General features: G+C 48.6%; 1 protein-coding gene across 1 annotated transcript; it reads right to left on the bottom strand.

The window, feature by feature from the left end:
• Window positions 1-639: 639 nt before the first annotated feature.
• LOC126516403 (uncharacterized) lies at window positions 640-24,970 on the bottom strand. Its single transcript, XM_050166517.2, has 4 exons — window positions 24,579-24,970; window positions 6,871-7,128; window positions 3,266-3,431; window positions 640-1,195 (listed from the first exon to the last, which is right to left on the bottom strand). Exons 1-4 carry the CDS (start codon window positions 24,903-24,905, stop codon window positions 1,011-1,013), a joined length of 936 nt encoding a protein of 311 aa, XP_050022474.2. The 5' UTR covers window positions 24,906-24,970; the 3' UTR covers window positions 640-1,010.
• Between the last annotated feature and the right edge of the window lie 267 nt (window positions 24,971-25,237).

Here is a 25,237-nt window from a genome sequence, read left to right as displayed (position 1 = left end):
CGCAACAATTCCTCAAGCAAACACCGTCTCGCTACGTATTCCGTCTACTACGTAGACAAAAACAAGTCGTGCACGCAAAGGTAACGTTCAACACCAACTCCCTCCTCGTATTGCGCTAAACGCTGAAGAACTTAAAGCTTTGCCGTCAACATCACTACCAATTATAGTCAATCGACGCAAACAGTTCAAAAAGTTTCGCTTACGTCAATTCCCGCAGTGCGTGAGATCCTCATGATTTTTTTAGAGCTGTGGTTAGTCGGGACTATCTTCAGGATCGGCCCACGAAATCAGTTAGACACAGTAAATCACGGTTAGTTCCGAAATAATGCTGAATGCATTAAAACAATGTTTGAGTCCCAGGCCCTGTAAGACACCACTGTGTCGCGTTGTTGTTTAGGAGAAAATAGTTGCGAGCCATGGCAGCCGCACCGGATATGGTATGTCGGGTGATATTTGTCCCTGTACCCTCGCAGCTGCTATGATATCACTCCTTTTATGCTCTGCAGCACAGGGTTCTTACGCTTTATAACATAATTGAGGACGTCAGTATTGATGGTGCGATTCATCAAGTATGTTAATTTTCGTTTATAGCGCGAAGGGACACAGATGAAGACTAGAAGCAGACAGGACGAGCGCTAATTCTCAACTAAATCTTTATTGAAACGTTCAACATATATATGTAAGTGATTGCAAAAACCGTAGCAATGAAACATCACATGGTCTAAAGACTATCAAATATCCAAAGAGTGTAAAAATGCGTTACCATACCAACGGGCCCAACTTTCCGTCCTTTTGCGATTAGAGGTTCTGTCTAACAGGTCCTGTTCGTGCGTGCCGGTTTTCGTTTTTATTAATTGTACGCCGTTCCTTTGTCGGGGCCCTAAAGTGCGCAAATGCGGAAAGCAGGGCCACCGCTGTAACAACCTCCCCCACTTCATGCGCCAATTTTTTTCACGACAAGACAACGCTTAGACAACGTTATATTTAGCATAAACCGAGAGAAAAAGCAATTAGTCCTCGGCAGGCGCTTGATGATGTGGCGTGGCATGCACTCTGTAGATTCCCACGCTCATCTCGCAGCCACGGGACGTTTCTCTGACCCGCGGCCGAAGGCGCTTGATGTAGGCCGCCTTGAGGGCATTCTTCTCACTCGACGGCATGTCAGTGCCGATCAAGAAGCAGTCCGAGTATACTTCTGCAACAATGAAGGCCACAAAATGTAGTTAAATGGGTTGTTTTCGTCGATAATTGGCTGAAAACGGCGACAATTTCGAATATCGATGACAAAATTAAGGGATGTATGCTGCCGTGGCGCTTGATGTAGGCTACACCCATAGACTTGTATGCAGAACAGAAAACGTCCAGATATTTTAAGCCTATGGAGGCCACTGTTAGTCTTGAGTATCAACAAAACGAAAAGGCGCACCAAGTGCAAGTTGCAGAGAATTTAGCACCCTATGTCGAGCAAATGCGAAATCTGCTGTATCTACTGCGCCTCAGTTTGCAAGCATGACACCAGAGCTTCTCGGGTTTACTGACGCGAAAGCATCAAATGGCGCATTGAGAGAAAAAGCTGGCGTCCGTAGCAACGAAACGGCACCTATATTCCCACTGGCTGCGACGCCACGTCACGAGCGCGCCTCGACGGAGCAGAGCGGGCGAAAGGGTGTCGGGTGAGGGGAGAGGGCATCGCCGCGACGCCACGTCACCAGGGCGTCTCCAAGGGCCAGATACGGCGACGCGACGCCGCGGGGCAAGACGGGTTGTTGTCGGCAAGGCAATCGCGTGACGCGCACGTGCGGGTGCCGTCGTCTGGCCCTCGGAAGCCGGCGCGCGGTCCGCATCTCTCTCTCACCCCCACTGGGCTTAGCTGCTTGGTGGTCGCTGCTGCTTCCTCGGCCTCTCGTCGCACAGGACGTCGGTGGCATGCGGCGTTGGCACCGCAGGCTGCTGCTGCTTGCTGGCTCGGGCAACACGTACCGCTATGGTACATTACTCGCAACGCAATACTCGAAGGACCGTTCAGCGGAGTTCGGTTGGACATTAATACTTTCGCATGCACAACACATGAGAAGTGCTTAGATATCCTCTGATTTTTGTCTCTGTATAAATTACAATAAGAAATTATACCAGTATCGCAATTTTCCGAGACTAGAATACAGTGCAGTACATTCTGAAGGTTATTTCAGCAAGTTAGAAAGGAAGTAGTGTTTTTTCGGTCACACAAAGCAATAGATTCAATATATCATACTTACGTTGTTATTGACTCGACGTATTTGTTTACAGTTCTTATCTACCCCTCTTTAAGTACCTTCAATTTCAGCACCGAGATTATGGGGTGGCATAGTAGTGCATCGAGTCATCGTGTTGATTGTTGTCGCTCTGTCACTGTACATCTAATGCCTGTTAGGCTCATGGTTGATGTTCGGATGTTCGCATATTTGAACTTTGTCATTCGGTTTTTATATCACCCAGCAAAAATTTCTGAAATGAATGTGCATAACTGAGGCTACATACTGTATGTCTGGAAAGCAAGGTTACTTGGGAAGACAAATGTGTCTTTGTGTAATACTGCTGCGTATTCTTGTTTTGCTGGAAAATAAACGTTTCAAGACAAACAAAAACGGCAACTTCTTTTGGTGACCAATCAAGAGAAAAACTCGAACGCTGTCAATATAAGTGGTATAGGTAGCCGAACGATGATGAATGGCAAAGCCACATAATGACGTCGACGGTACAGTGTGGCGATGACGGCGCGACGACTGCACGACGGTTCACAGCTAGGTGGCGTACCCAGTATCGCACCCTGGGTAGGAACTCTTCCTGTGCCAACAGAACAGGGCGATGACTCCAGCGACATACACCACAATAGTCATCAGTTTAAGCAAAAAGTGCAAGTTAACACACGTTTGAAAACACGAAATTATGTCTGAAGCTACTAGTTTTTGGGCACTGTAATTTAGTAGCGCTGGACACGATTATCGGCTTTTCCGGCTTGCGTTAATATACGGCGGTATTAAGAGTTGATGATATAGAGTCAAAGGAAGTTTCGAAAATGGCAACACAAAGAGGTACGTGCATGTTATACGTGTGATACCCCTGTTTCACAGTCACGGGTAATGCTAAGTCGAGACGAAACGAACGTGAAGCCGATGCCGATGCGCTCATCCAGGCGCATCAATTTTTATTATAGTCTTGCTGCTGTTTCCGAGGTTAACGCAATTTTTCTTTTTACTAAAGGCTGGCGAAAAAGAAAACCTCTTACCAAAAATGTGCCAAATGTCTCGCATCAACCACGTGCACTCTATGACTTCGCACGCAATGCACTCGAGTCCCGCGTCAACGACGCACTTGCGCGTCTCTTCCTCGATTTGCGCCACGGAGCCACTATAGTTGAAGTAGACGGACGATGGCAACATCGGTCTCGGGTCCTGCATGCGCACAGTGGAAAGCACGAGCGTGAACAGACCTCGCAATTCTTATTAGCAACACGCCTTGCATACTGGCGGTGCCCTTGCTGTAGCGACGATCACTCTTCCTGCGAAGTGACACGCATGCGCGCTGGCTAGAGCCCGTCACCGCAGCATGTATACCCTCGCCATAGTGGAGGCAGATATCGTTCCATTATAACCAAAATTTTAGAAGGCGCTAGTCACGTGAAGTGCGATGACATCCGAGATAACGCCCGCACGATATCTGATCTTGGATTCAATATGCACTCTTACGGTTCTGGTTTTCAAACATGACATTACGTATACTTCATGAAGTTGAAGCTATTCTGCCCATTTCATTTTTCTTCTTTCTACTTGAATGAAAATGTAGGTGCTGACGCCTGTTTTTATGCGTGTTTTCGTCCTTTTAACGCTAGTGTTAATGAGATTTATTTGCAAGAAAAGTATGTAAAGCATGCTGGACGATTGCGAAGCCTGATAGAGCGTGGTGAAACTAATGTTCTACATAAACCGCTTGCTAGTGCAAAAGATTTTTCTGATCACAAAAAGCCTTATATATGAAGCATCAAGTAACTAGAATTGTGAGCGGAATATAAGATTTGTATTCAACTACACTGCCACTTAGTCGCCGAGAAATTTTGTGAAAGACTCCTGCTGTCGTGCGCAGACTCTCATTTACTTGCTCAGCGCGATGTTTTATGACTGAGTCGCGAGGTCCTGGCCGCCAGGGCTGTGGTTATATGATTTCTTTTATTTAAAAAAATAATATTCTGGAATTTTACGTGCCAGAACCACCCCATGTTTCTGAGGCACGCCTTAATGAAGAACTCCAGATTCATTTTGACCACCTGTGGTTCTTGAACGTGCGCCCAAATTTAAGTATACGCGAGCGCTTTCGCATGTCGATGCGGCCGCCGAGGCCGGGGTCGAATCAGCGATCTCGAGCTTAGCAGCGCAACGTCATAGCAAACTGGGCTACCACATCGAGTGGTAATATAGCAGGTGCACATTAAATATATAACGTTTGTCGTCTTCCTAATGCGTTCATTTATAGAACTAAAACTAGAAAAAAAAATTGGCCCACGGTTACGCTTCCTAGTAATGCGATCTTTGAGCGCAGCTGCTGCCTTCTTTCAACAGGCAACCGCATACATAACACGCTGTGCCGAACGGAGGAGGTTCTGCGTTTTGGATTGGGCAGCACACATCGCGATCCGCCGCTATCGAGCCGGCGCTCCACCGACGCGCCATCACGCCATCTTACAGTGGGTCACCGCCGCGGAGAGGCGGGAGGGAGATTAGCAATTATTATTTAATGTTTCTTCTGAAGTAGGATGAGGAAACGGGTGGAGAACAGGGGTATTGAGTAGAGCTCACACACTCATTCACTCAGACAGGTCTCGATGTGGCCGCACAAGGTTGGGGTGGGAAGTAGAAGGGAGGGGCGGAAACGATGTAACTGTCTTTCGAGTCACCGTAACGGCACTGCGCCAGGTAAGGGAAGACATAGGGCAAGAGTGTATGCGGGAGAAGGACAGCCAGGCGCAAGCACTGCCAGAGGTGACAAACGCGACTGAGGAACGCGCCCGGCAAACGGTAAAGCGAGAGACATGGCTGAGAGACGTATACAGCCACGCAACGAGGAGACGGAGGAGCGGAGAGCCGTGTCGGCCTCGCACGGCCTCTACCTCGCGCGCCGGCCATCGCCCCTGGATGATGCTGACGTCTGCTGCCTGAAACTTACTCTCCCTTTCCCCCTCTATCCTCTCATCTTTCATTCCCCACCCCCATCCCCAGTACGCTGCGCCGTGCTTCCATATGGGCTGCAGAATTGAGCGTATTTTCCCGCTCCCAAATCACGAAGAAGAAGAAGAGAGCCGTGCATCACGCGCGAGACGGCAAGGAGCGCCCGCCGCCGGCACCGCGGCAGTTCCGCGACAGCGGGAGAAGGGATGGCGAGGGCGGAGTGGACGGTAGCAGCGAGAGTCACCGCAACGGCGCAGCGCGGAGGAAGGGGGCGAGAGGATAGGCGAGAACACGTGATCCTGGTTTTGAGGGCAAGGGGAGAACAAGATTCGCGCCGCGCGCGAGAGATGACAGCAGGAGCGCACGCAGCTAGAGCAGCGCGCGGATGATGACCTTGGTTACGGCGAGGCCGACGGCGACGCGAAATGCGGGAACGGGCGCCAAAGAGCTGCGCTCTAAGAACTACAAACAGTAACTGGAGAGCGCCATGATACGTGAGACGCAGGCAGAACGCGACAAAACGGATGGAAGTGGAGCTATTCTATAGCCGGAGCGTAGCAGACGACAAAGGTGAGTCCCCCGAATGACGCCACCTGGAGGCCGTTCGCAGCGTCGCTATCGGCGCTGTGAACGGCCATTCCGACGTTGGCGATGATAGCGACGGTGAACGGCGATGGAGACATACATACATACATACATACATACATACATACATACATACATACATACATACATACATACATACATACATACATACATACATACAACGATCATCCTATGTATGCAAGGAGCTCCCCGTAAGCCGCATCTGTTAGAGCGCCTGAAGCAGTCGATTAAGATGTTTAGTTCACAACTTATGTTAAATGATTGAATAGCTTACGGGGGAATGAAAAAGTTGTATACAAAAATTATTCATATAATCTAAAGTGGCATGAATCAATTTTGTCCCTTTTAGATGGTAAATAAATGCAGTTGCGCGTTGTGATACCGTTTCTTCTTGCTGCGTTATACAAAGTTGTAAGGCTGACGCCTCAATTAGTTTTCTATTTTTTAATTTTCCAATTGCCCGCAATTATTATAAATAGTGAAGGAATGAAGAAACAATATCTGCCTGCTATATTCGGTACATTCTACCTTCTTTAAAATGCAACAGACCTCATCGAATTTGATGCAGCGAGTGCCAACCAGCGCCTACCAGCGAATGTCGAGAAAGACGATTTCTCCGTTCCCCTGCATTTAGATAGGGGTTGTAGTCAACGGTAAAATGGACGCCAACCACGAACATAAATCATAACAAGACGCACGACACACGTGGGGAAGGAATCCTTGTTCACGAACTAGGTTGTGAGCAAAACTGCCCTTACTGCAGTGGTGCCGAAAGGTCTTGTTATTACTTATCTGTGTGGTTGGCGTCCATTTTACCTTTTATTATGCTTATACCCGAGCAGACGAGTTTCGTGCACGCTAAAGAACCCCAGGTGATCAAAACTAATCCGGAGTCTCCCACTATGGCGTGCCTTAATCAAAATCGTGCTTTGGCACGTCAAACCCCAGAATTCATTCGATCATTCAAGAGTTTCGACAAACACTTGACGTCATTAGATAGGAGTTCACGACATAAGGCTGCCTATTAAGAGGACAAAACCGCGACCGTGCACGAACAGAGCCTTACGGCCACCCAGGTATTCCACTCAGGCATGACGTGAACATCCAACCAGGCGTCCACCGCCGGGTTAGTGACGCACGCCGTGACCAGGCATTCCCCGTCGACCGTCAGCACGTCGCGGATGTTCTGGAAGGCGACCGTCAGGTCCGGCACGAAGTGGAAACAGAGGAAAGAATAGACGCGCTGGAACTGTCCGTTCTTGGCGACGAAGGCGGACACTTCCAGGGACGAGGTGACATCGAGCAGCTCGTATGTGATAGATCCCTGCGTCATTGTAACAACAGCAAGCCTCGGAAAAACGATGACAAGGTGGTGTGCTGTACTGTGTACGCGCGCAAACGCAATACAAAGGTTAGAAAACAAAACAAGCACTACCTTTTACACGGACTTAGTATACTAACTTGTATTAACTCTATGATATTTTAAAACGAAGCCAAGATGCTTAACTGCGAGCAGTCCCTCCAACTGAAACCAGAGGGCGATATTAGTCTGCTTCGTGCCAGCGTTCATTGATCGGCTTGTGCGTGGCCGAAATGGCACTCAAGCAACGGACACAGTGCGTCTTACGGTTCCAGGGATAAGAAAGAAGACCGACCTGCCTACCTTGGCCTTGAAGCAAGCAGCTCTGGATTGTTTGCACACTTTCTACTTTGACCGAATCCACATATATACGGATGGCTCTTCCACCCAGACAAGCTCCACTGGGGCAGCGGTTATACCATCACGATCACTAAGCACCAGATACAGGAGTTCTCACTTGACAACATCGACCGGTTCGGAGCTTGTTGCCCTCCGAGGCGCCGTTGATTATATTAACAGCCAACCGGCTAATTGGCGGGCAATATTCTGCGATTCGAAGGCGGCCTTACAATGTCTTCTGTCATCTCTTCGTCGCGGGTCCTGTGAACAACTCGTGTCGGAGGTACGAGAAATGCACCATCACATGATCGCGAAAGGGCACGACCTCGTGTTTCAGTAGCTGCCTGGCCATTGCGGTATCTCCGGCAACGACCTCGCTGACGAAGCTGCTAGGAAAGCACACGAAGGAGCAACCCTTGTTTCTATACCTTTATCGCGTACTGACGCAGCCCAACACTTAGGCAAGCTAGCGCACCGTTTGACATTGGAGAAGTGGCACACACCTGATTTCACGCAACATCGATTTCCTTCCCTCGATCCATCTATGCAACTGCGGCTGTTACCAGGGCTTCCGCGTAATGAGGGAACAATGCTGTGCCGCTTACGCTTGGGCGTCGCATTCACGAATGCATATACGTTTTTGATTGGAATGGCTGATAGCGCCGAGTGCAGTGCCTGCGGTGTCGAGGAAACTATAGAACATCTACTGGCTACTGCGCATCTTTTGAAAATGAAAGACAAGATCTCTGCACAGCTCTCAACCAGTTAGATAGAAAACCGTTCACCTTGAACAAGATCTTGGGACCATGGCCTCGCATATCGCAGCTACAAAAGGCCACAAGAGCGCTGCTGCGATATTTGAAAGCTACAGGATTGAGCCAGCGTCTGTGATCCGGACTGAGTGACTGAACGATATCCCCTGTGGACTTTCTCTTCTTCTTTTAATCTTTCCGTCCCCTTTTCCCTTTCCCCAGTGTAGGGTAGCCAACCGGGCTCAACCCTGGTTAACCTCCCTACCTTTCATTTATCATTTGTTCACACACACACGTGTGTGTGTGCGTGCGCGTGCGTGTGCGTGTGCGTGTGTGTGTGTGTGTGTGTGTGTGTGTGTGTGTGTGTGTGTGTGTGTGTGTGTGTGTGTGTGTGTGTGTGTGTGTGTGTACACGTCGTATCAGTGATACTACCACTTGGCGAACGCTGCTACACCCTGCTACGTTTCAGAGCAACATATGAGAAATGTGCGCCCATCCTGCGGCGAAAGGATCGCTCGAGCTTTCGACAATGGGACCTTACAACTGTCGTTTCTCCGCACTTTCGAAAGCGACATGGGGGCGACCAGCGGCTGCGTTAGCTCCGCGGTCGACCGAGCCTAGACTTCTCCGGTTAATAAGCATGGATCGTACCGCTATTTCTTCAATTTCAACGCCTTCCGCCCCGCCGCGTGCAGGTTCAACGGAAACGCGGCGCTTTTCACGCGGCACCGAGCGATTGCTAGACTCCGCGCTCTTCTCCTGTATGCAAATGCAAAATGTTGACCGAAGTTTCGGACGCTGTCCGGTATCTCGCTCGATTTTTGGAACATGACGCGCACGACGCCGCAGACGTGGCGGCCGGAAACAGGGTGGCTGCCATTCAATTTGTCGCCTATACTGGTTGTCCCACATAACTTGAGCGAAAGCTCTAAAAATGAAAGGCACTCCGGAGGCGAGTAGAACCAAATGCATAATGTTGGCACTGGCCTTGAGTTACTCAGGCTATTCTTTGTTTCCCCCTTAATTAGCGGATTAGTAGTCATGTTTAATTAATCAACTTTTTAAGTATTGGCTGCAGACCCCAAGTGTGATACGCAAAGTTGTAGAGCACCTTGAGAAACCTCTCAGTAAATTGTTTCCAACACGATATATCTCACGTGTTCCTTTTTTCCGCGTTCCAATGAAAGCCCGCGAAATATGAAAAATACCACGTGACGGGGCGCTTGCGCACTGTTATTGTGCTGCTCTCAAGCGTGCGATAGATGAACAAGGTCGGCTGCAGCGAGACTGGCCCGCGACAGGGCGTTATGCCTGGTGTAGGTATCTGGGCATGCGGCTCTTATCGCATGACGGATAGAAATGCATGCTGCTGGCCGAGCGTTGCCGAAGCGATAAAGCGTCAAAGGCCACCAAAAAGAAAAGACGAAAGCAGCACTTTGATTCTGCTTGAAAGAAGAAAAGGGTGAAGAGCGTGGGAACGATGGAAGGCGATGGCGGCTGCCACAATTTTGCCTGTGTACACAAATGATCTTGTAGTAGTTTTCGAATTGAACGATGATGCTACAACTTTAAACGTTAGGGCTCGAATAACAGCGGATAAATCACACGGGGACAAAACTAACTAATGTGCGAAGGTAACAAATGGTAAAAAAAAACCTTGGCTATATTCGAGGAAGTTTACGCATGTCTTTTTCAGATGATGACTCTTTTCGCACTGCTCTCCTTCTCACACTTACTGTCTACCAGACGTTCTTTTTTGATATCGCACCCCGCACGTGCGCATCGCTTCGTGGTCGCAGCATCGGGTGGCCGCGCCTGGCTTCACACTTAATCACCGTGACCGGCGCGTCAGTCCCTGAGAGAGTGCGCCCGAAGGCTGTTCCAGTTTACCGGATGTAGATCATAGCTTATCTATCTCATTTGAGCCAATCCCAGCGAACTGAAATATATCCAGTGCTCCTCAGGCGCCCGTATCCGTGCGTGTTTTCCACAGCAACGCTATTTGGCTGTGACCAACATTGAGTAGCAGAGAGAGAGAGAGAGAGATGCAAATGAGGGAAAGGCAGGGAGGTTAACCAGAGTTAAAACCTCCGGTTTGCTACCCTGCACTAGGGGAAGGGAAAGGGGAAGTAAAGGCGGGAAGAAGAGCGTGACAAAAATAAAATCACGAGAAAAAAAATATGAAAAAGAACTGAATGGGGTCATTATAGCCTTTCTAATAGGCCACTGTAACGTAAAAAGGTCAACAAAGCCTTGACCGACTTTCGCTGCGACGACAGTTCATGTCGGCATTCCAAAACTGACTGTTCTGAAAGTGGCCAAAACTGACTGTTCTGAAAGGCGTGCCAACGCGGTCGCTAGTGACAGCCGGTGCGCGCTGTATTGAGGACAGTGGCAAAGCACGTGTTCGATAGTCTCCTCGCCGCCGCAGTGACTGCAAGCCGCACTGTCGTCCATACCGACTCGGAAGGCGAAAGATCTTGTATAGGCGACACCAAGCCACAGTCGTCAAAGTACTGCTCTAAGTAGTATCCGGCAAGGTGTCGAGTCGAGAGAGTCCAGATGGGGATCGAAGTCGAAGGGATGGGTCCAGTCGGTGTATGCTTCAAGCTTGGTGTGTTCCATGAAGTTTTGATGGCTTCATTTGCAGGCACACGAATTTTCATTGCAGCGTCTGTTCTTGAGAATGGAATGGAGTCTTGCAAGTCCTCCTCATGTGCAGATCGTGCCACTGCGTCGGCATGTTCATTGCCCATTATGCCACAGTGGCTTGGAATCCATTGTAACGTGATGTCGGTCCTTGCTCGACGAGGTGGTGAAGCAGCAGTCTGATTTCTAGAACTAGTTCGCGGGGTCTTCGGCGTAAGGCAGAAACCAAACAATGAAGCCTTGGAGTCACTGAACACGCTCCATTTCTTGGGTAGTTCTTCAGAAATTACACGAAGTGCACAACGGATAGCAGCAAGCTCCGCGGCAGTCGATGTAGTCTGGTGAGATAGTCGAATCTTTATGGTGGAGGGTTTTTCAGGAAAGATCATCGATCCTGCAGACCCATTCACCGTGGTTGAAGCGTCAGTATATAGATGATGATGCTCGTTGTACGTCTCGTATAGCAAGAGCAATGAAAGCTGCTTGAGTGCTGGAGACGAGAGTTGGGCTTATATGTTATATGTGTGCATGTTGGTGCCCACGCTTGTCAAGGCGCGGCAGCCGGGGAGAGGAGCTCCCCAAGTGTGAAGCGAGGCGGTCTGACCGGCGCCGGCCCGGCGGATGCGTCACCTTCTAGTCTCGACGTGCCCGAGCGCCGCCGTCACGTGGCCTCATCCAGAGACGTTCCTTCTTGCCCGCGACTCCGAGAGTATAAAAGCAGCTGCCCTCGGACGCCAGGAGAGAGGCTCCGATTTCTTCCGTCGAGTAACGTGCTCTCCCGTCTCTCCACTTCGGTCGACATGACCGGCCGCTCTTTTGCAATGCTAGAATAAACAGGTTGTTCTGTTAGCAGTCGACTCGTGCTTTGCCAGGACCTTCGTATGCTTCCAGTTGTGCCCCAGGCCACCAGGCCAACGCTACCCTTGGGGCTTGCGACCCATATGCAACAACTGTCTGCCAGCGGTGAGATCGCGACAACGGAGGCCAGCAGCGAAGATATGCAGTTCACTGTATGCTGAGCAGCACAACGACCATCCGGGAGCAGTGCAACGAGCCCTGTGTGATGACTGGTTGCCTGCAGCGGAACGACTGCGCTGAATTCTTGGCTGCGAGGTTTGGTGAGTGCGGGACTTTCTTCTTCTGAGTTTTGCCAGGCTTTTGTTAATGTCAGAAACAGAGCTGGTAATTGTGGTTGTCGTTGCTGCCGGGTTAGTTTGCGGCAAGACAATAGTAGGCAGTAGAGAGAGCAGCATTCAGAGCAGCCATGGATTTGAAGTCGTTGCGCAAACCGAAATTGCTGGAGCTTGCAAGAGAGTTGGGTCTGGATGTCTCAGACAAACTCAGAAAACCAGAACTGCTAAGGGCTATTCTTGAGTTAGAAGCTGAGGATGACGAGCTGTCGGAATGCCTTGAGACCATTGAGGAGAGGGAGACGGCAAAAAGACAGGAGCGCGAACTTAAAGAGCAAAAAGAGAAACAGGAGCGCGAACTTAAAGAGCAAAAAGAGAAAGATGAGCGCGAACGTAAAGAAGAGCGCGACCGTCAACACGCTTTGGAAATGAAGCGTCTCGAGATAGAGATGGAACGTGCTCGTAATGGAAGTCAGGCACATGGTGCAGGAGAACGAGTATTGTTCAAAATGACTGACCTGATGCGGCCGTTTAAGCTTGGAGAGGACATTGGTTTGTTCCTGGTTAACTTTGAGCGAACGTGCGAGAAGCAGGGGTTCTCTCGGGAAACGTGGCCACAGCGCTTGCTCCCTTTGTTACCCGGCGAGGCGGCCGACGTAGTCGCTCGCTTGAATAGAGAGGAGGCAGAGGATTTCGACAAAGTGAAATCGAGTCTGCTAAAAAAGTACAGGCTGTCAGCGGAGGCGTTCCGTCGGAAGTTTCGGGAAAATGAGAAAGGCAAATGTGAGTCATATACAGAGTTTGCCTACAGGCTTATGTCAAACATGCAGGAGTGGCTCAAAGAAGAGAAAGCGTTTGGTGACCACGAGAAAGTTCTGCAGTGTTTCGGGCTGGAACAGTTTTATAGTCGGTTACCTGAGAACGTGCGGTACTGGGTCTTGGATAGGCCAGACGTTAGTACGGTGCCTAAAGCCGCTGAGCTAGCCGAGGAGTTTGTGACGCGTCGGGCTCGCGGAGCTAAAGACGCTCAAAAGGGTGAATTTGGCTCCAAGTTTGAGAGGCCGAAGTTCACACCCATGGGATGCGAGTGAAAGCAGTCCGACCGAACCTAAGGAGACGGCGGCAGCCGAAGCCGAACGCAGAAAGCGGTTCGAGACGAGGCAAGCGCGCGTGTGTTATACGTGCCAGAAGCCGGGTCACTTTTCGGCGCAGTGTCCGGAAACAAAAACAAAAGTCGTGTTTTTGTCATTATGCAGCACTGACGAGAACATGAAGCTTCTCGAGCCTTACATGCGAGACCTCCTCGTGAACGGGAAAGAGTGCCGAGTGCTTCGCGATTCCGCAGCTACGATGGATGTAGTTCACCCCTCTTACGTAGAACCCGATATGTTCACGGGCGAGTGCGCATGGATCAAGCAAGCCGTGGAAGCTCATAGCGTGTGTCTGCCCGTAGCAAAAGTGCTTATTGAAGGACCTTTCGGAGCGCTTGAGACGGAGGCCGCAGTGTCATCTATGCTGCCCCCTAAGTACCCGTACCTATTTTCGAACAGGTCCGATCACCTCCTGCGCGAGAAGGGGCTTTTGTTTGGTGAGGCTAGCGTTCAGGCCTTAACCAGATCGAAGGTTCGGGAGCTCGCTGCAAAGGCGGTAGTTACGGGGCCGACGTTGTCGAACAATGAGAAAGGGTCAGAGGCGCAGCAAGCTGATATTCTGATTATTCTGGCTCCGGACAGGCCGCCATTGGAATATGAACCTGGCAACGTTTAACGCAAGAACATTATCTAGTGAGGCGAGTCTAGCAGTGCTATTGGAAGAATTAGAGGGCAGTAAATGGGATATAATAGGGCTCAGTGAAGTTAGGAGGCCAAAAGAAGCATATACAGTGTTAAGGAGCGGGCACGTCCTGTGCTACCGGGGCTTAGCGGAGAGACGAGAACTAGGAGTCGGATTCCTGATTAATAAGAATATAGCTGGTAACATACAGGAATTCTATAGCATTAACGAGAGGGTGGCATGTCTTGTTGTGAAACTTAATAAGAGGTACAAAATGAAGGTTGTACAGGTCTACGCCCCTACATCCAGTCATGATGACCAGGAAGTCGAAAGCTTCTACGAAGACGTGGAATCGGCGATGGGTAGAGTGAAAACAAAATACACTATACTGATGGGCGATTTCAATGCCAAGGTAGGCAAGAAGCATGCTGGAGACAAGGCAGTGGGGGAATATGGCATAGGCACTAGGAATAGCAGGGGGGAGGTATTAGTAGAGTTTGCAGAACAGAATAATATGAGGATAATGAATACCTTCTTCCGCAAGCGGAAAAACCGAAAGTGGACATGGAAGAGCCCGAACGGCGAGACTAGAAATGAAATAGATTTCATACTTTGCGCTAACCCTGGCATCATACAAGGTGTGGACGTGCTCGGTAAGGTGCACTGCAGTGACCACAGGATGGTAAGAACTCGAATTAGCCTAGACCTGAGGAGGGAACGGAGGAAACTGGTACATAAGAAGCCGATCAATGAGTTAGCGCTAAGAGGGAAAATAGAAGAATTCCAGATCAAGCTACAGAACAGGTATTCGGCTTTAAGTCACGAAGAGGATCTTAGTGTTGAAGCAATGAACGACAATCTTGTGGGCATCATTAAGGAGTGTGCAATAGAAGTCGGTGGTAACTCCGTTAGACAGGATACCAGTAAGCTATCGCAGGAGACGAAAGATCTGATCAAGAAACGCCAGTGTATGAAAGCCTCTAACCCTACAGCTAGAATAGAACTGGCAGAACTTTCGAAGTTAATCAACAAGCGTAAGACAGCTGACATAAGGAAGTATAACATGGATAGAATTGAACAAGCTCTCAGGAACGGAGGAAGCCTAAAAGCAGTGAAGAAGAAACTAGGAATTGGCAAGAATCAGATGTATGCCTTAAGAGACAAAGCCGGCAATATCATTACTAATATGGATGAGATAGTTCAAGTGGCTGAGGAGTTCTATAGAGATTTATACAGTACGAGTGGCACCCACGATGATAATGGAAGAGAGAATAATCTAGAGGAATTCGATATCCCAGAAGTAACGCCGGAAGAAGTAAAGAACGCCTTGGGAGCTATACAAAGGGGGAAGGCAGCTGGGGAGGATCAGGTAACAGCAGATTTGCTGAAGGATGGTGGGCAGATTGTTCTAGAAAAACTGGCCAGCCTCTATACGCAATGCCTCAAGACCTCGAGCGTACCGGAATCTTGGAAGAACGCTAACATAATCCTAATCCATAAGAAAGGCGACGCCAAAGACTTGAAAAATTATAGACCGATCAGCTTACTGTCCGTTGCCTACAAAGTATTTACTAAGGTAATTGCAAATAGAATCCGGAACACCTTAGACTTCCGTCAACCAAAGGACCAGGCAGGATTCCGTAAAGGCTACTCAACAATAGATCATATTCACACTATCAATCAGGTGATAGAGAAATGTGCGGAATATAACCAACCATTATATGTAGCTTTCATTGATTATGAGAAAGCATTTGATTCAGTCGAAACCTCAGCAGTCATGGAGGCATTGCGGAATCAGGGTGTAGACGAGCCGTATGTAAAAATACTGAAAGATATCTATAGCGGCTCCACAGCCACTGTACTCCTCCATAAAGAAAGCAACAAAATCCCAATAAAGAAAGGCGTCAGGCAGGGAGATACGATCTCTCCAATGCTATTCACAGCGTGTTTACAGGAGGTATTCAGAGACCTGGATTGGGAAGAATTGGGGATAAGAGTAAATGGAGAATACCTTAGTAACTTGCGCTTCGCTGATGATATTGCCTTGCTTAGTAACTCAGGGGACCAACTGCAATGCATGCTCACTGATCTGGAGAGGCAGAGCAGAAGGGTGCGACTAAAAATGAATCTGCAGAAAACTAAAGTAATGTTTAACAGTCTCGGAAGGGAACAGCAGTTTACGATAGGTAGCGAGGCACTGGAAGTGGTAAGAGAATACATCTACTTAGGACAGGTAGTGACTGCTGATCCAGATCATGAGAGTGAAATAATCAGAAGAATAAGAATGGGCCGGGGTGCGTTTGGCAGGCATTCGCAGATCATGAACAGCAGGTTGCCATTATCCCTCAAGAGAAAAGTGTATAACAGCTGTGTCTTACCAGTGCTCACGTACGGGGCAGAAACCTGGAGGCTCACGAAAAGGGTTCTACTTAAATTGAGGACGACGCAACGAGCTATGGAAAGAAAAATGATAGGTGTAACGTTAAGGGATAAGAAAAGAGCAGATTGGGTGAGGGAACAAACGCGCGTTAATGACATCTTAGTTGAAATCAAGAAAAAGAAATGGGCATGGGCAGGACATGTAATGAGGAGGGAAGATAACCGATGGTCATTAAGGGTTACGGACTGGATTCCGAGGGAAGGAAAGCGTAGCAGGGGGCGACAGAAAGTTAGGTGGGCAGATGAGATTAGGAAGTTTGGAGGGTCAACATGGCCACAATTAGTACATGACCGGGGTAGTTGGAGAAGTATGGGAGAGGCCTTTGCCCTGCAGTGGGCGTAATCAGGCTGATGATGATGATGATGATGAAGCTGATATTCAGAGCACGTCCAAACTGAATAAAATTGAGCCTGTAGCGTTGAAGGCACCAGACACTGGAAAGAAAATGCCCGACACGGGAAAGTTAGAAGAGCTATCTGCAGATTTGCTCATCGCGCCTACGTCAGACCGACTTTATAGGTTGCTAAAAGTCAGCAGGGCGGCTTTGATAGCCGAGCAAAAAAAGGATGGCAGCCTAGAAAACAAACGCTGCATTGTCAAGGAAGGTATCGCCAAGAAAAATGCTCGTTTTGTGGAAAGAGGTGAGGTCCTGTACCGGAAGTATTTAGACCGCAGGGGAGTGGAGTTCGATCAGCTGATCGTGCCTCAGTGCTACCGTCAGGATCTGTTGCGCTTGTCGCATGGAGGTTCGTGGTCCGGACACCTAGGAGTTAAGAAGACTAAGGACCGTCTCTTGCAAGAGTACTATTGGCCAGGGTGTTTTCGTGATGCAGAACACTTTGCGAGGACATGTGACACCTGTCAGAGGGTGGGCAAACCAGGGGACAAATCGAGGGCGCCGTTGAAGTTGGTACCTATCATTACGGAGCCTTTTAGACGGCACGTTATTGATACAGTGGGACATCTGCCGGTAACAACCACGGGGTACAGACACATTTTGACTGTGATCTGCCCAGCGACAAAGTTCCCTGAAGCAGTGCCGCTTAAAGAACTCAGCACATTTGAGATAGTCAATGCACTACTGTCCATATTTGCGCGAGTTGGTTTTCCTGCGGAAATCCAGTCAGATCAGGGCACAGTGTTTACTAGCGCTTTGACGACAGCCTTTCTCGAAAGGTGCGGGGTAAAGCTGTTACACAGCTCAGTGTACCACCCACAGTCGAATTCCGTTGTGAAGCTCCACTCCGTCATGAAGCGCGTGTTGAGAGCATTGTATTTTGAACAACAAACTGACTGGGAGCTGTGTCTGCCTGGGGTGATGTTTGCATTAAGGACCGCGCCGCATGCGGCTACGGGGTTTTTGCCAGCTGAGCTGGTGTACGGTCTCTCGCTGCGGTCTCCGCTTCGCATGCTTCGAGACTCGTGGGAAGGCAGGGGCGACGACCCAGTCGTGGTGGAGTACGTGCTTAGGCTCCTCGAACGCTTAAGAAGGGCACAGGAGTTGTCAGGTGAAGCAATGGCAAAGGCCCAGCAGAGGGCCAAGGTTTATTATGATCGGACAGCCAGGGCCCGTCGTTTTGAGGTGGGCGATGATGTAATGATATTGCGCACATCGCTAAAAAACAAACTTGACGTGCAGTGGGAGGGCCCAGCACGGGTTGTTCAAAAACTGTCGGACGTTAACTACGTGGTGAGTCTGCCAGGAAAACGGAAAGCACAGCAGGTTTACCGCTGTAATCTGCTCAAACCGTATAGACAACGGGAAGCAGTGGTGTGTATGATGGTAAACGTTCCCGAAGAGATTCCGGTCGAGCTTCCGGGACTAGGCTCAGTGACGAACAGGGAAGACACCGATCAAGTCATTAGTGACTTAATCAGTAAAGCACCGCGGTCGCCTACACCGAACTACACCAGCTTTTACAGGAGTTTCAAGGTCAGTTCTCTGAGAGGCCTGGTAGGACTTCTGTCCTTACTCATGAAATAGAACTTACCTCCCCAGAGCCAGTACGATCCAAGGCGTGCCGGGTGTCACCCCGCCAGCGCGATATTATGGAGGTTGAGGTAAAGAAAATGCTACGGCTCGGTGTTATTGAGGCGGGTGAGAGTGATTGTACCTCCCCTTTGATTTTAGTTGAGGTACCGGGCAAGGAACCTCGTCCTTGCGTCGACTACCGCAGGCTTAATTCCATCACTAAGGATCAAATTTATCCGATCCCTAACATCGAGGAGCACCCGCCGTGGTTGCTCAGTGGCTATGGTGTTGTGCTGCTGAGCACGAGGTCGCGGGATCGAATCCCGGCCACGGCGGCCGCATTTCGATGGGGGCGAAATGCGAAAACACCCGTGTACTTAGATTTAGGCGCACGTTAAAGAACCCCAGGTGGTCGAAATTTCCGGAGTCCTCCACTACGGCGTGCCTCATAATCAGAAAGTGGTTTTGGCACGTAAAACCCCATAATTTAATTTTTTTTAACATCGAGGAGCGCCTTGAGAAAGTTAGTAGCGCTCAGTTTATTTCCACCCTAGATCTTGTCAGGGGTTATTGGCAGGTTCCACTTACAGAAGAGGCTAGTAGGTATGCGGCGTTCATTTCACCAATGGGAACATTCCGTCCTAAAGTTTTGAGTTTTGGTTTGAAGAACGCGCCATACTGCTTTTCAAGCCTCATGGACAAAGTGTTGCGGGGACAGGAAGAATTCGCTTTACCGTATTTAGATGACGTAGCGATATTCTCCGCATCCTGGTCTGAGCATATGGCACACTTGCGGGCAGTGCTAACCCGCCTGCGCGAAGCGGGCTTGACAGTCAAGGCTCCCAAGTGCCAGTTAGCACAGGCCAAGGTTGTCTACCTCGGTCACGTGATTGGACGGGGTCGTCGCCGCCCCTCTGAAATAAAGGTGGCCGCTGTGCGAGACTTCCCGCAACCGCGCACGAAGACCGATATTCGGTCGTTCTTAGGTGTCGCCGGCTACTATCAGAGGTACATCACCAGGTACTCTGATATCGCGGCTCCCCTGACGGATGCTCTAAGAAAAACAGAGCCCCAAACAGTCGTCTGGGACGAGACAAGGGAGAGAGCTTTTAGCGCCCTAAAGAGCGCCCTAACAAGCCAGCCTGTGCTACGATCGCCAGACTACACAAAAGGGTTCGTTGTTCAGTGCGATGCTAGTGAGCGAGGCATGGGCGTTGTACTGTGCCAACGGGAAAATGGAGAAGTGGAACACCCCGTCCTGTATGCTATAGTCGCAAGGTGAGCAGTCGTGAGCAGGCGTACAGCGCCACCGAGAAAGAGTGTGCGTGTCTCGTGTGGGTCGTTCAGAAATTGTCATGCTACCTAGCCGGCTCGAGGTTTATCATTGAGACGGATCACTGCCCTCTCCAATGGCTGCAGACCATCTCTCCCAAAGATGGCCGCCTCCTGCGCTGGAGCCTCGCTTCGCAACAATATTCCTTTGAGGTGCGTTACAAAAAGGGGAGTCTCAACGGTAACGCCGATGGCTTAAGTCGAGGCCCCTAACGCAGGAATCAGCCTCAAATTTGTTTGTTACTGATGTTTTTCTTCCGCGTCCATCGCCTCAAGCCAGGACGCGGAAAGCGCCCCAGAGACTGATGAAAATTTGACGAAAGCCGGCTACCTGGGACAGGTGCGTTCTAGCACGGAGTAACTTCGTCGTCGTCCAGTAGCAGATATGGCTTACTCCAATGAGAAAAGAGCGGATACTAAATTATAACCAAGACGGAAGAGGACCCAGGCTTTGTCAACAAAATACTGTGGACCGATGAAGCTACCTTCTCACGTAATGTCCAAGTGAACATCCACAACGCTCACTATTGGAGCGACGAAAATCCTCACTGGGTTTTGAAGACACATCACCAATACCAGTGGTCGGTTAATGTGTGGTGTGGAATTTACGGTGGTACTATCTTTGTCCTGTGTTTTTTGATAACACGCTTAGAGGACGTCAACAACATCCTTGATGGAGCGCTTGAGGATTTTCTTTGCGAAGTTCCTCTGGCTAGGATCAGGGATATTTGGTATCAGCATGATGATGCTCCCGCGCACGGCAGCAGCAAGGCTTGCAAATGGCTGCATGAACTATACCCACAGCAGTGGATTGCACAGCACGGGCCCATTGCTTGGCCGGCACGGTCACCAGATTTAACTCCCCTTGATTTCTTTCTATGGGACTACGTCAAGAATCAAGTACACCGGACACCAACCACATCAGAGAACCTAAAATAAAAAATAAGGCAAGTCTGCAACTCCATCCCCGATACCATGATCAAGAACGCCTCGGAAAATGTGCCCTGTGATGCCAAATGTGCATTGCAGCAGATGGTCACCTCTTCGAACACGCATTATAATCAAAGGGCGCTTTTTGGATTGAAGGTCACTCGAAAATCATTCCGGCCCGTAACGCCGGCTCCCCACCCACCCCCATTACACTCCGTCGGCAGGCTGCCAGCTCTTGCCCATTTCAAGCATCAAAACATAAAGCTATGTCTCCTTTTGTCTTTTTCAGCTCTTTCGTCTCCTTAGACGCTTTATCGCTTCAGCACTCGGCCAGCAGCACGAATTTGCGCCGTCATGCGATAAAAGCCGCATGCCCAGATACCTATAGCAGACATAACACCCTGTCGCAGGCCAGTCTCGCTGCTGCCGACCTTTTTCATCCATCGCACGCTTGAGAGCAGCACAATGACAGTGCGCAGTCGACCTGTCACGTGGTATTTTTTCATATATCGCGAGCTTTCTTTGAAACGCGGAAGAAAGGACCTCGTGGGATATATATCATGATGGAATCAATTTATTGAGAGGTTTCTCAAGGTGCCCTACAACTTTGCGTATCACACTTGTGGTCTGCAGCCATATATTTAAAAAGTTGATTAATTAAACACAACTAATCCGTCAGTTAAGGGGAAAATAAAAAAAATAGCCTGAGTAACTTAGGCCAGTTCCAACATAATGCATTCGATTCAACTGTTGTCCGGAGTGCCTTTCATTTTTAAAACTTTGGCTCAAGTTATGTGGGACAACCTGTATATACCCTGCTTTAATTCGCCAAGAGATTTCGCGGCTTTAAGAATGCCGTACGGCCGCTGCTAATATTTTGGTCCACTACCCGCCAAAGAGCCACTTTCGGCGCTGGACACTGACCGAGCGGCACCATAGTTAGGCCTGTTTGCATCACGCGGCCGCGACGAAAATTCACTGCTAGCCGACGTGCACGGTGGCGAACAGCGATCTGTCCTGGCATGGTGGCTGTCGATATGTTCGAACCAGGTAAGCTGCCTCGGCGATGGCGCACAACCGTCACAGTCGAAAGTCGCGTGCGCATATCTGCGCTTCGCGACGGCACGCGACGCACAAGGGGCTGGCGCGACCAGTGAAAGCGAAACGCCCCCGTGGGTGTCGACCATCGTGGTACTTGAAGTAGGTAGGGCGTATCAGTGGCAGCACTGCACAGATCAAAATGAAGTTGCGAAAAAAGGCAACGAACTTAATTTTACTGCTAAATTTCTTGTTTTTGGACTGTCCGATTATTCGGATGTCTTTGCCGAATATCCGAACAATCGATCATCGACTGTTTTCGTCATCAAGTTTGACACTTAGTATGTTAATTTCACAGTCAGAAGCGAGTCTCGACGCAAAGGCTAACCCATGATGTGACGTAAGTGATGATGTATATATATATATATATATATATATATATATATATATATATATATATATATATATATATATATATATATATATATATATGTATGTATGTGTGTGTGTGTGTGTGTGTGTGTGATCGAGAAGAAAGGAAAAAGGGCCCATTTTTATTCATCATATCATAAGAAGCCAACAAAGACACCAAGGACAACACAGGGGAAATTACTTGTACTTACGTATTCAGTTAAATAAATGATAAATCAATAGAACTCAAGTGGATGAAAAAACACAATTTGCCGCAAGTGGGGAACGATCCCACGTCTTTGCATTACGCGTGCGATGCTCTACCAATTGAGCTACCGTGGCGCCGTTTCTTGGGTATTTATGCGAATTATATATTGAGTGTCAAATTTGATTGATAATATCTCGGAATGGAAATCTTCTTAAAGAATCAAACAAAATGTTGTTGTCTTTGAATTGATCACTGAAGGTTATAATATAACCATATATACCATAAATCCTGAAATTAACAAAACATATTTTTAATTGCCGGTTCGACTGTTCGCAAAAACTGTCTGCCAAAGCACATGCTATATAAACCCCCTATGCAAGCAGCTAGTTGCGTAGATAGCATTACATTTATCAACATTACTGATAGAGGACTTTTACACAATCTGGAGATAACCGCGTTGTTACAACACATAAATAAAAATTAAGAAATTGCCAACTTCATTCAGGCAGGCGAAGAAGAAAAGTGCGCCCATTACATTAGGTCCTGCTGTATATTTTCAATATAATTTTTAGTCTTCGGATTATACATGAAAATATCATATCTGAACCCCTATAACGCATTTTGCTTAATCATGACGTTCTAACATAATTACAGAACGCTCATTTTCTCATTATTTCTATGTGTTATACCATGGTTCATATATAGTAGGTTTTCCTAGTGTCCTCCGCGAACTGAACAATGTACTTCGTTTACACTTGGTAAAAGTAAGAGGTGGGTTATGGGTGATATGTAGGTGAAATTGAAACTGTTTGGGTCAATACTGGCTTTTGAATTAAATTACGCATGGAAGAGCTTTAGAGGCGTTGCAACTGTATTTAATTTACAAACGACGCGAAATTGAATCCGATGTCCTAAGAGAATTGTAACAGTCATGAAGGCTAAATTTAGTGAAAATTATAGTGGGGACGTTGGGGTCAATGTGCATGCGGAGTTGGATCTATGTGGATGAATAACAGCGTTTGTTAAAAAATCCTTGAGCAAGGACTCGAACGCGTTTTGCGGCCGTGATCCACTCTGTTTCCCAGTATCCTATAGGAGAATTGCACGTGACGCCGAGTTTTGCTAACCTTCCGCGGTGGGCGCAGTACGTCTAGAATTGCAGCTTCCTGCGCTTGTACGCGATTGGCGGCCACGCATCGTTACGTAACCTCCCAAATAACAATAAGAGTCGGTTGTGGCACTTGTTAGAGCAGTAAACGAGGGATACAAAAGAATTGTGATTGTTCCGCGACTATATATTTCTGCATAATTCTTCCAGAGCTAATTAAAAAAAAAAAACGCTACTATAGTCGGATACAACTTAAGCCTGCAATGAAACCCCGCCCACGCCCTCATAACCGCCAGCCACTGTTCCTCCGCGAGGCTGCACATAATTCGTACTTCAACCTTTTTTCTGTTATCCAAATAAGGCGGTAACTACAAAAATAAAATTATTAGCGCGTAATTTTATACCTTTTCCCTCGCCTATTATAGTGGAATGGCGAATGTCCAATTCCTAATTGAACTGGAATAACATGCTTGCTTCGCTACAACTATTTGTTGTAAAGTTTCATTTCAGTTGGCAGTGAAGTTTCATGAGTAAAGCGGGTGCAGCAGTGAAATGAACTGCACCGCAGATTTTTGAAGGCTCCATAATTTTGTCCATGTTTTTTGCACACCTCATTGCCTCTGCCGATGAAAAGGCTCTTCAAGAACAGCAGATGCTCCGGAGGTGTCAAGTACGATGCCATTTTGAAAAGGCCCCATGACGACGATTTTGTTTGCTTCTGTGATTGGCTGCGGAGTAACCTAACTCCGCGCAGTCCGTGTGCCTTTGTTGCCAACTGCTGTTTTTTTTTTAAGTTCTATTCTACTAAAGTAATCTTTATTTTGCACTTTTGCTTCTTTACTTGCTCTTGGCAGTGTTCTTTCTGCGTTTCTTTCCTGCGCGAGTCCAGATTCACGTCAAATGGAGAGAGAGGAAGAGAGAGAGAGAGAGAAAACATTTATTTGTCATGAGATTAGGTGCGAGGTAGACACCCAATCTCATGACAAATAAATGTTTTCTCTCTCTCTCTCCATTTGACCTGGTTCTTTGTTTGCCAAGTAAAGGAGAGGTGTATCGCACAGGCGTACGTGTAAAATACACCTTATTTCATTTCTCTTTTGTGGGTTTACGCGTTTTTATGGCGAATGGTGGGCGTTATTGACCTTAGTACTAGTAAAGGTACCCCCCCCCCCTCATTTTCAGAGAAAAGTTACCTTGGGTTGGGCCCCCCCCCCCCTCCAAAAAAAAAATCCTGGGTACGTGCCTGTTCGGGAAAGCTGTATAATCGGCGAATTCCCCATGATTGTGCCGTTACGATAATTCATGACGCATTGCCACGCAAGCCATGCTCACTTGGCTATTGTGTCGGCGGGCATACTCCAGCATCGAAGGGGACACGTCAGCGCCCACGATCCTCGTAGCTCGGCGGTTCAGCGGCAGGAGGGCGCGGCAGGTGAAGCCGCCCGTGCCGCATCCCACGTCCAAGTGCTGGTGGTGCGCCTGTGCTTCAGTGAGGAACTCGGTCCGGTCCAGTGCCGACTGGTCCAGCTGCCACAGGTAGGTCTCGTGACGGGCGTAGCCCACCGGGTCAATGAGATCCCTGCAGGGGTCCGACTTGACGTCGTGCCCTTCATCGATGACGCCCCGGGGCACAGCCGCGGTGGTGTACAGGGCTTCCATTTTACGAATGGTGGGGACTCTGATGAAAGGTGGGCCTGCAATAGCGCTTGCAGCTAGGCACGTGTCTGCACGCACATCTTCATGTCCCGGAAGAAAAGGGCTCTTTATACGATCTCTTGCCTCGCTCATGGCAGCTGTGACTGGCACAATATCACTTGATCCTATTGACATGTGCTAGGACAGCGACCCCATGCTCAGTGCGTTTTGATTGCAAATGACTGCAGCTAAGCTTTGGAATTTCTGTGGATTTCGTTTCTGTGGAACCAGAAAATAAGAGACGCTCTGTCTTTCTGTTTTGTTGTCATTTTTATCTCAGGTCAATGCAACGCTGA

The sequence above is a fragment of the Dermacentor andersoni genome, chromosome 1 (genome assembly GCF_023375885.2).
Source record: "Dermacentor andersoni chromosome 1, qqDerAnde1_hic_scaffold, whole genome shotgun sequence".
NCBI classification, from domain to species: Eukaryota; Metazoa; Arthropoda; class Arachnida; order Ixodida; family Ixodidae; genus Dermacentor; species Dermacentor andersoni.
This window is presented reverse-complemented; position numbering and strand designations above follow the sequence as displayed.